Genomic DNA, 12,481 nt, shown 5'->3' with positions numbered 1-12,481 from the left:
CTGCGGGCCACAAGACGTGCCTGTTATCAGCTGCCACTGCAAATTATGACGCATGTTAAGTGAAAGACCAAGTTTCAAATCCATGTAAAACGGCTGGGAAATTAGAGTTCCATCTTTATGTTTTATGCAGCAGGAGAGAAGACGAGTTATTCTACAGTCAATGGTAACAAGCATTCCCACAGTCTAATTCCCTTCTCATAACATTTCTATGGTGTGCAAAGATGTTTAGCAAGATTCGCGACCCACCAATATAGGTTAGGTTCGACAGGGACCGTGACGTGAGCGCTTTTGATCTTCCTATAAATTAATTGGTTTGTTATTGTTGTTCCCGAATATCTGAAATTTGTCATATTTTTAAAAGTTTCTTTGCATCTTTATATCATCAAAATCTTACAAGTACTGTGAGGGTAGGTGACTCAGTGGGATGACGGCAAACTAGGTACTTACCTCGACTGGGACCACAAGAAATGAATATAAATTTTGGAAGAGAAACTCCTTAAAAATCCTAGTGCTATTAAGTTATGAATGGCTGTAATTTGACACATTTTCAAAGGTTTCTTAGCATCTTTATATCATCAAAATCTTACAAGTACTGTGAGGGTAGGTGACTCAGTGGGATGACGTCAAAATAGGTACTTACCTCGACTGGGACCACAAGAAATGAATACAAATTTTGGAAGAAAAATTCCTTAAAAATCCTAGTGCTATGAAGTTATGAATGGCTGTAATTTTACACACGGAAACAAATAATGCATAAAAAATTTTTTAGAAGGAAATATCTTAGTAACCGAACACATGGAAAATCAAGACACCTAAAATTATTCAATTGAGTGCAAAGTGATAGGTGTCAATGAAAATAAGTAGGTTACAATTAAATTGCCTTTGTGGTGTTAAACTTTCTCCCTGTTAACACTTCAGACATAGGAAGTTAGTAGGCAAGTACAGGCAGTGGAAGAGATACGTCCAGAACAATGCTTTGGTGACATGTTACGGTAATGAAAGCATCAATTACATCCATAGTGGGGTAAATGTCAACGCATTAAGTTCGATCAAATTCAGATTCTATGCAGTTGCAATAACAAATATTTAAACCCAATACCCGACTAATAAATTAAGCTACGTGTGAAACGCAGTTTATCGAAAGCAATCAAGATCATGCAGGTCCATCTGCATGTTTGATTTTGTAAGAAACGAATCAGATTTCTATTAAATTTAGTTTGGAGGCTGGGTTATGGATCTTAGTGAGAGGGTTAAAAGGTGTGGATTAGATTAATCTGGCTCAGAAGAGGTCTCAGGAATGGTATCTTATCAACATGGTATATGGTAATAAACCTTGGGGTTCCATTAAGGATGAGAAATTTCTTGAGTGACTGAATGTGTATTAGCTTCAGAGGAATGATAGTGCTCCGTTATGGAAATGGTATTAATCTGTATATAACTTTCTCAAACCAGCTTTTTGTAGAACGAAAAAGATTAAATGACAAAAAATAAATGTCATTAAGAAGTGCAATATTTATTCAAAACATTTTTTTTTTACATTGTGTAGATTTATATTTAAAGGAATAAGATGGTTGTGACAGGTTTCTCCAAAACACTGGTATCCACCTATGAGATTACATAGTACCATAACCCAAAAGACTACAATCTTTAATTTTAAAATAAAGTAAATCTGTTCCGCTACATGCTACGAAAATATCTGGGGGGGGAGGGGGGGTGTAGTTCCTACTACTTCTTGACCTTGGTACGTTTCATTTCATCACCAAAGAAAGAACCCCTTGTATCCATTGGACAGGGGGCTTTATGGTCTGAACACAGAAGACACAATAGAAATCCTTTGGCCCTTTCAGGGATCAAACCCTGATCATCTAGTCTGCAGTTAGACATTATATTGACTGAGCTATCCTGGCCCTCAATTGTTTCTTTTACAAGGACAATTTTAAGCAACAATAAAATCACAGCACACGTCACTAGACTACACAACGTAAGAGAGTGAAACAACAATTAGCACACTGAAGGGAAGTCAAGTTAACTGGAAATAACTTTTCATAACAAAAACATTGTTGTGAATAACAGTGGCAATAACCAAGATTAAATAATATAAAACAGTGTGTGAGCTTTTTTTCTAAAATCTTATAAGCAATTATACACAATTACTAAGTATTCTAAATATATAAGACGTGATTCATATGCAAACTATCCATCATAGAAGATACTAAGGGCAGTTCTACAGAACTAAAATGAGTTTGAAGTATAGCAGAGTAAAGCTAAATGTGGTAATGTGCTCATAGAATAATGAGATTTCAGGTTCTTACAGCAGTGAGTAAGAAGATGGCCGTCTTCTTCGTTGCTGAACCATTCAGAGTGATTAACCTGATAACGGAGGCAGCAAACACATCTGAAACACCATTAAACTTCTACCATACTATGTAGCACATCCCACAGGTCATCTTCAATATTATTCTTTTGTTCTAAATTATATAAATAATGGGAAAATTATAGTATTGAGGCCACTTAAGGGTTCTACCAGAACGTTAGGCCAGGGACTAAAGAAAACTGCAAAGATAGTTACTACTCCAGACAGAGTTCAAACCAGGTACTTCCTGAAAAAAGGTGTGTAAATTACCAGTGAAAACATCTGATTGTTACTGATTCATGAGAATGTCTCAGTATCAACAATTCTGATACAGATCCACATAACAGATTCAAGCTTAACTGTTCTGACCAGTCTTTCACTTTGACTAATTCTCTTTCTTTTCCGAATGTATACGCATATGATATTGGAGACCACAGTTTCTTGCAAATCCTCTGTTACAGACTTTACATTTGTAAGGTTTCTCCCCAGTGTGGGTGCGCTTATGTAAATTAAGAAGATGCCTTCTCAAAAAAGACTTTTCGCAGATATCACATGCGTATAGTTTCTTTCCAGAATGTATAAGTTGGTGTGCTGCAAGATTATGTTTTACCGAAAAGCATTTATTACACTCTTCACATTTAAAGGGCTTCTGTCCTGTGTGACGGCGCATATGCATCGTAAGATATGTACTTTGTGAGAAACCTTTATCGCATATTCCACATTTATATGGTTTATCCCCTCCATGGGTAAGCATGTGTGTCTCCAGATTCTGAATAAGTGAGAATACTCTGTTACAAAACCCACATCTGTAAATTAAAATGCCCTTGACAGCATGCTTGGCATTTTCACCATGTCCTTTTCTTGAAAACAAGTCAGTAATTTCGAGACGATTTATTTTATGCGTGCCACAGGATATTGTTTCTGTGGGAGTGACAAGGGATCGCTCTTTCCCAACATGCTCCTGATGTCTGTGAGACGACTGCTTAAGTTGTTTTGTTCTGCTATCAGTGTTATCGCCATCTTCATGCCTGGCCAGTTGCTCTATGCTGTGACAGAGAGTAATGCACATTTTCATCATAATGCAACGTGTATAAGATATATTTAATGTCCAGCCCTCAGCTTCACAGATTCTTAAGCTAACTATTCCGAAAGGTGAAGGATCCACTTCAACAGATCCAACAATGATCAAGAAATGTGCTCAGGACACAAATTTACCACTGAGGAAAACAGCATGAAAACCACCGAGGAAAATACAGTATGAAAGAATTCCCAAAATGTTTCTGAAGTTTATTATGCATCTGGCAAACAATGTATTGAGAAAGGAGAGGACATGTTGAAAGATCAACAATATTAATGCACTGTATTCAGTAATTAATATCTTACACTTAGTTTTAGAATACAACTTAATACACCACAGTCTGTCATAAAGAACCAAGTGGTGGATTTTGATTGAACCAACGCGTTATTAAACAGTGTTATAAATATTAGATAATATAAGATCTAATGAGACAGGATAATAAATCAGTTAGTAAAGTGACTAAGTGCCAGACAAACAGAATTCACTTCCCAACAGAGGCAGAATTCTTCCCTTCACCACTACCACCAGACTGGTTTCCGAGTCGGGGGGCGGGGGTTTACAGGTTACAACCTGTTATGTCATTCATAATGAAAAGCCAATGTGGTGACTTAATTTTCATATGTTATCAGTATTTATGTATAGGTTTTAAGCAAGGCATGGCGAGGGTACTCATTACACATTCTCAACATTTTCCATCAAATGAATTGTATTAAATTTCCCAATAACTTAAATCACAACAAATATAACATTTACCTGACATCATCTGTTTCTTCCTCTTTTAACTCCTCCTTGGTTATAACATTATCGAATGATTCTTCCTGTAACAACAAAACTAGTTACAAAGTGACTAATCTTCTTCTTCTAGCATATTTTTTTCCTACTGAATAGTACAAAGTTACTAATATTCTAATATAACAAGCAGTAACAATGACATCTGATTTTAGTTTCGTGACTTGGTTTTATAATGACAGAAAACTACCCTTTTTTCAAAACCTACACTCACCGTCACAAAAGCACACACAAAGTGGTCAACTAGACTGCCACATATTTATTCTAAAATATGAGATACACCATGCTGGATATAAGGGGGATGACTAACTAACTATCTCTCTGGTAACAGAAGCAAAAGTCCAACATTGTTGACACAAATATCTGTGACTGGACACCATCTTCACATCAACCAAATTACATTCTCACTATCTATTTATATTTCTATGATCCAGCTTAATATTACCCACCTTTGTTCTTGGTATTTTAAGAAACTGTTTTCCTAAACATTTCCCTACAAGAACACTGCACACGTATATTGTTTAACATATCTGTGGTACGTATTCAGCACATCATCATGCTTTAATTTGATTAAATTAACAATTGCTGTGCTGTTTAAATTACATCTTTATTTTATTGTCATTGCTATAATGGGACAACTACAACCACTAAAGGGTCCACTGTCCACCTCCCAGATGATACATAAGTGAATACGGTGCAGCAGTGGAATGAAGTTGGAAGGGGAAACTTGAAGGAATCAAAAAAAAAAAAAGTGTCCCAATGACACTTTGTCCACCACAAATCCCACAAAGACTGCCCTGGAAACAAACCCTAGCATCCAGCATAAGAAGCTGGAAATTAAGTGTATGTCCTATGACAAAGTAGATATAAATCACTTGGTTGTGTTCTGTTATGTCCACTGTTCTCCACTTACTTCTATATGATGAGTACAAAAATAAAATTATTCACTTTTATTTGGAAAATTAATAACAATATATTGTTTTTTAAGCCAATATTTCAGGTCAATCAAATATAGAACTGAGACATATAGACACTTAAGTAAGGGACAATCCCCTAGCACTGGATATCCTGAAACCATGTTCTGAAGAAATATACTCACAGTGACTTCCTGCTTAATAAAAGAAGACTGTACTGGTAACTCATATGCTTCCTGCTTAATATCAATACACTTTTCTTCATCTGGTGATATTACTAAGGAACTCTCACCTTCCAACATAGGTTCAGCTTTGATTCTGTCCATGTTAGCTGCAAAGCAACATTCTTTATATCAGTTTATAACTCCTGATCACTTATTCAACTTACGGCCTACTTATACTACTACGTTACACCATACAGAAATGTTAATAAAGGTAAAATTTATATAAATTCAAGGTAAATGTGCAGAACATACTCTGGGTTTCCCTCAACTTACTTCACCTGACCAAACTAAAGGAAACCAAGAACAAGGGTCAATAACCTAGATGTGATAGGGTAGGGTGAAAAAGTCAAATCCATTATCTTCTTCTGCACTTCACAAATTAGGCTCAATCCTGTTCAGACTTTATAGCCATCTTTTGAACGATTCCCTTGCATATCTGGGCTTAACTGAACTAGTGTTCGGTACATTTAGTTTGACAGCACTGGGTGCATTCCTTGTTAGGTTAAGTCAGGTCGGCTAAACTAGTATTTCGCATTTTTGGTTTATAACATCCTATGGACACCATTTTTTCAGCATAATAAATAAATTCCATAGCAAACACGCTGGAACTAAACGCCGGATTTCGTATAATGGAAAGAAAGGGCAAGAAACCTCCATCTCTCTTCTGCTATGTTACAGGATACTACACAAAATTAAATACGTATGGTATGAACGTTTCAGGAAGCTTAATAACAACTGTCATTTTTAATGAAAAAGTGTTCTCTCCCGTGGGTACTTACTGTCTTCATAGACTTAATAACCAGGTCAATAGATGTTACTTTGAATCAGCATATATTTAAGCCAATGGCATAGGCCTGTTACACTTCCTATCTAATTCAAGATAATTATAAATGCAAAAGCAAATTCTTAGATACGTTTCTTAACACAACTAAAATTTGTATTATCTGCGATCACAATCAACACCCTTAATACGCCATTTTGTATTAAGATTTATTGGCCAATCATATATCGCCTCGCTTGTTACCAAAGATGATCTTTAATTCCACGATCTCTCTCCATGGTCAAGACACATGCAGTCGTGATGCCCTGATCATTACACCTTTGTAGCTTTATACTAACATCCTTATCATTTGATATTAAATATCCTAAGTAATTAAAACTAGAAACTTGTTCTATAATTTTTCCTTCCGTTTCGTTTGACACGTTTTGTTTTTCCATAGGTTCCTACTGATTTTGTTTTTGTAAAAGATATCTGTCATATTTCTTGATTTTATTTAGTTCATTTACTGCCATTTGTAACTCATCCTCAGATTTTGCTATTATAGCTACTCTCATAAACTACAATTTGAATCATGTAGTTGCAGTATACACAACAAAGGGTCTTCTGACAGAACTACAAAATCAGTCTGAGTTTTGAAAAATGTTGCATTTTTAAGCTTCAGAATTCTAATGTTCAATATTACATTCCACTTCAAAATACTTTGTAAAAAATGTATTCTACTTAACATACTTTCACAAATTACATGTTCTTAGTGTGCAAACAGAATAATCATGGTAATATGTTTTCGACTCAATATTTGTACACGTCCTGAGTGTTCCATGTTATTCAGCAACACTCTATTCTATTCTATTCTATTCTATATACAACTGACTGCGTATGTTAACTGGATGCCAACACTGATGAATCACATTTGGTACATACAAAGTTTCAGTCCAAGGAAATTTGGCAGTTTCAAATGGTTAATCAAATTCTATGCAGTATTGGTACCCTCAAATAGGGTACAACTGCACCTTTCCTTGTTCTTCCCATCCTTTCTGGTTGTACGAGGCGCGTCCTCAAAGTAAGTTTCCCACTCATCCCACAGCTAGCAAACCTTATATTGCGCGAAGCGACTGTGCGTACGTGATAGAGCAATGACGTAGCATGGCGCATGCACTAACGGCACCTCCCGCGTTCTCACAGTAGCATCGTTGCAGCTGTTGAAGATGGAGGTTCTTATTCCAGCTCCCGCCGACTGTGAAGTGCGGTCAGTGATAACGCTAGGCCGCACACGGCTCGACGGACAGCAAGTCTCCTGCAGGAGTTCAGCTGGGAGGTGTTTAATCATTCACCCTACAGCCCGGACCTCGCTCCCAGTGATTTACATCTTTTCCTACACCTCAAGAAATTCCTGTCCGGTCAGCGTCAGCGTTTTGAGAATGACAGAGAGGCGGAGATGGTTGTCACACAGTGGTTCCAATCCCAGGCGGCAGACTTCTACGACACAGGTATTCAAAAGTTGGTCCCACGGTATGACAAATGTCTCAATTCCGGTGGAGAATATGTTGAAAAATAGCTGGACACTTGCTGTATCTGTTGCAATAAATATTTCCATGAAATTGTGTTTTGTTTCTGTAAACGGCCCCAGGGAAACTTACTTTGAGGACGCGCCTCATATATTCTTATCATACAATTTTGCACTGAATGCTCCACAATCTCTGCATTATATATTGTCATAAAACAGAACAAGACATAACTACTATTGATGTTAATGTACACGTGTGAATGATGGAAAGAGGGAGTAAATGCGAAAAGAAACTTAAGGAACTGAAGGGCCTGTTAATATTGTGAAAGCATATCTTGGTCCTGATGCAGCTATAGCACAAGTAATGCTATCTATTTTATTTTGGTTTATTTTACAACACTTTCAGCTGCTGAGATTATATGGTACAGAATGATAGGATGAATAATGAATTGGAAAGGTTGTGTACTAATTTAAGGTATTACCCTGGCATTTGCCTAGAAGGACTGAGGAAAACCACAAAAGAACTTGTCAGGACAACCAGTTTCTGGGATGAGACTTGAACCCAGGCCCTCCTGAATAAGAAATAGGAGTGCTAACAACTTGACAGTGATGATCCATAAGTTAATCTTGAACAGAGAAATTTTCATTAGAAATTTAAAATGTTCAAAACAGTATGTATGTTTCATAAATGTGTGCGCATGTGTGTGACAAGATTTCCACGTTGAGAAAATCCTTTGCTGCACAGTTCACATTTGAAAGGTTTTTCACCTGTATGAATACGTTTATGCACCTCAAGATTTCCACTGCGTGTGAACTGCTTTTTGCACACATCACATATGTATGATCTCTCCTTCCTGTGAGCATGTATATGTCTTGAAAAATCACTACTTCTTGAGAATGTTTTCTTACACTGTTCACATTTGTATGGTTTTTCACCTGAATGTGTCTGTTTATGTATAGCTAAATACTTATATCGAGAGAAAACTTTGGTGCAGATTTCACATTGGTAGGGATCTTCCCCAGTATGGCGAACCATGTGCCTTGCAAGTCGTCCATTCTGTTTGAATACTATATTACATTTCACACACTTATATCCTTTCTCCTCCTCAGTGTGAGTTCGTATGTGTGTCAATAGATTGCCACTCTGTGAGAATTCCTTGTTACAAATATCACATTGAAAAGGTTTTTCTCCAGAGTGAGTGCGTACATGTCTGGTGAGATCTCCACTCTGAGGGAATCCTTTGTTGCATATCTTACACTTGTATGGTTTTTCTCCTGTATGTCTACGAAAATGCCTTATAAGTAATTTCTTCTTTGAAAATAAAGTACTGCACACTTCACATTTTAAACACTTAATATTTGCCTTCTTAAGTCTGCCACTTGCAGCAGTAACACATAATGATGAATATAAGTTATTCTCAATACAACTAGCACCTTCTCTGATATATTCAAATTTGTTTCTAAAACAAACATCAGATTCAACTGAGGAAATGTCATTTTCTATATACTCTCCTTTTTCCAAGGTCTGCTCAACACTGCAACAAAGAAATTAAATTCAAATAACATATGCCTTTACTGTAAGAGCAGAATTTATACCATCATTAAACACCTGAAAATAAGTTTCTTAAAAAGGTAATTTGCAACAAAGAAAATAACAGCTCTCTCATTTTAAACTAACCTGACCTGTATAATAAACCCTTCGCGAGCTTTGTCCTCATCCTCAGTACCCAGAGGATGAGGACAAATGTGGTTCCTCAAACATTTTTTTTTTCACCTTTCAACCACTTGACAGCTGGTAGCCCGAAAGAAATTTATTATACTTAGTCACTGTGAATCCTCCAGACCACACATAACCTGACCTGATCACTCAACTTGCCTGGACTTGCATTTTGGAGTAATGCAATTCAGTTTCTGGTTGCATAGAGCCCGACACACACTGTTCTAAAAACAATGAACCCATCTGTTCGGTGTTTAATGTTGGCAAAACTGAAATCTTGGCTTCCTTCTGTTTTGTTTGTCATTACAAGAAAGATCGCTGCAATTTCTATAAGACTAAGAAGGTTATTTATAAAGTGATAGTCCATTGAAAAAATCAAAGGTAATGAGGATAGCACCGAGAGCAGAACCATTGAACGTTGTAATTGGAAACCAACAGATGGAGAATGTGGAGCATTTCAAGTACTTGGGAAGCATAGTCACGACGGACGCCCTGTGCACCAAGGAAGTAAAAGCAAGGATAGCCATGGCCAAGGCAGCTTTCGTCAAGAAGAGGATACTTCTCACTAGCAAGTTGGGCTTGGAGATGAAGGAGAAACTAGTGAAGTGTTACGTATGGAGCAGAGACTTGGACACTCAGGAAGAAGGAACAGAAATACCTGGAGAGTTTCGAAATGTGGTGTTGGAGAAGAATAGAGAAGATCAGGTGGACGGATCGAGTGACCAACGAAGAAGTATTGAGGAGAGTCAACGAGCAAAGATTACACGAAGGAAAGCTAACTGGCTGGGACATATTATGAGAAGGAATGGATTAATGAGTGATATCATCGAAGGCCAGGTTGAAGGAAAGCGAGGACTGGGAAGAAGATTGATACAGCTAACCGACGATCTTAAACAAGGAAAGAAGATGACGTTCCAGGAATTAAAGCGAGAAGCCGAGAATAGGGACAACTGGAGAGCTCTTTTTGGGCAGAGCAATGGACCTGTCGTAAGACAGAACACTTAATAATAAGTCCACTGTATTAGGACATACTCCCATTCAAGGAACACCATCCAAAGAACTGATTCAGGTGGTCCCAATATTTTTTTCACTTTCTAAAGACATGTTTGATTTTATATATTTTTATGCATGCCATAATATTCAGAAGATACTAACTTCTCCTTAGTTTTGAGTCTCAGCCTGTTACCTTTATTTTACAATCACTCAACCTTTACCAAGAAACGTTGTCATCGCCTTTTTTTCCTCTTCAGTTCTTCAATAAAAAATAAATATAAACATGTTTCTTGTAATTTTAATGAATTGTTTCATTACTATAATAGATAAAGCTATTATTTAAGCCAAATAAAATTTCAACTTTGAACTGTAGCGCCAAGAAGAAGAAGAAGAAATAAAATTAACACCAAAATCAAGATAATTATTCATATAACACTCACCTTTCCAGGCATATTTCATTGTCCTCTACTTTTATCTCATCCATCACCTCTTCTTTCACTACAGTGACATTACATGACTCCACCTAGTGAACAACAAGACCTAATTAGGAAATAAATGTGCTCCATCTTTAGGGTAAAGGCATCTTCAATATATAGGCAATACAATCCTCCAAAATGTTGATAACCACCTAAAAGACCATAGAGCATCACAACCCATGACAACCACGATCAACACTTTTACTGTCACGCAAACCTCATATCTCGAACTTGCTTCAACATGTTTATACCAGTGGGCTTCAAAAGATTATTATTGTCATTAATTCTTAATTCAAGTAAGCCCACAGTAGTTAGTGTATGTAAGTAAATAGATTATACTGTCATTAGACCACAATCTGATTCTTCTCTTTCCCTCTATCTCGGACACATTTTTGTGGAACCCCGAGTGTCCAACTTAGAGAGGTTTTACTGTATAATGCACCATAAACTGGAAGGTGTGTGGCAAAACTTTATGTTCCCACAAAAAAATCTCACCTTAACTTCATTCTTTATTAAATGAAATGCTACATTTCGATCTCCCTGTTTTTCACCAATATAAGGATCATAACACAGTGAAGATGCTGGGCACGTCTCACTATCCGAACTAGGTTCCACTTTGATTGCATTCATGTCCTGCAAAAAACACAATATTCATGTTCCATTGACCACAATCAATATATGTTAAAATGATGTTTAAAATTATACCAATCTACAGGCTAAAAAACAGCGAATGATTATTTTCCCATTTACACAAGTAAATGAAGTCCTAATTAATTTTCATCTGTTGAAAATATATAATTTGGAAAGCTGATCATGAATGGCAAGAACTATCCCTATATTTCCCTCACAACAGTTACCTCTCGTCTTCATATGAGAATCAAATTTGGTTCTGCACCTCTGAGTTGGTAATTAACGTACTTATTATTAAAATACACTTAGAATAAAACTTAAATAAATACGACCGTACTATAAAAAAGTGCTTTTCACTACAAGTACTAACGAAATCAATGTGAATTGTTGCATCTTTATTTCTCTATAATTTCATCTCAACTGCTGAAATTGTGTTGCATCAAACAACATACTATTGTTCAATTATGAATGACTTATTTTCTAATAAAACCATTTTTTCTATTACTGTATTGGCATGTTACGTTTGAAAGGACCAAATTACACGAATTCTTGCAAACTTGGACAATGTATCTTTGTTTATTTAACGATGTTGTGTCAACTGTTTAAAATGAGTACTGTGGAATATGAAATAGGTCGAAAAGGATATTCACGAATAGTGATTTGAAAAGGACGTAGCCTATCCAAGGATACTATTCCATAATTATCTTGGAAATAAGAAAAACCATAACACACCTCAGTCACGATAGCTGTTCTCCCTATAGATATACAAATTGAGAATCTGGATATGAAATAGGTTTGCTAACCACTCCACTGCACCATTTCGACAATATCGTTGTTATCAATACATGCATTTTTCTATCTTTTACGCGAGAACAAGCTTGTTTAACTTTAATACTAACGGTCTTCAACCCTTCCACAGCTGTTAACCTCTCATATCCGACACATTCCCTATCCTTCTCTCTGCTACGATGACGTCACTAGTCGCAGTCCTGTCCGACCATGCAGTCGGCAGCTTGTTTTCG

General features: G+C 36.6%; 1 protein-coding gene across 1 annotated transcript; it reads right to left on the bottom strand.

Annotated features, from left to right (window-relative positions):
* Positions 1-1,492: 1,492 nt before the first annotated feature.
* LOC110827937 (uncharacterized) lies at positions 1,493-12,443 on the bottom strand. Its single transcript, XM_022060112.2, has 7 exons — positions 12,192-12,443; positions 11,325-11,462; positions 10,794-10,876; positions 8,328-9,178; positions 5,320-5,465; positions 4,185-4,249; positions 1,493-3,399 (listed from the first exon to the last, which is right to left on the bottom strand). The coding sequence occupies exons 2-7, from the start codon at positions 11,457-11,459 to the stop codon at positions 2,739-2,741; spliced, it is 1,941 nt and encodes a 646-aa protein (XP_021915804.2). The 5' UTR covers positions 11,460-11,462; positions 12,192-12,443; the 3' UTR covers positions 1,493-2,738.
* Between the last annotated feature and the right edge of the window lie 38 nt (positions 12,444-12,481).

This window comes from Zootermopsis nevadensis, unplaced genomic scaffold (assembly GCF_977971745.1).
Source record: "Zootermopsis nevadensis isolate Lab colony 2312 unplaced genomic scaffold, Znev_1.0 Znev_ptg000003l, whole genome shotgun sequence".
Classification (NCBI taxonomy): Eukaryota; Metazoa; Arthropoda; class Insecta; order Blattodea; family Termopsidae; genus Zootermopsis; species Zootermopsis nevadensis.
This window is presented reverse-complemented; position numbering and strand designations above follow the sequence as displayed.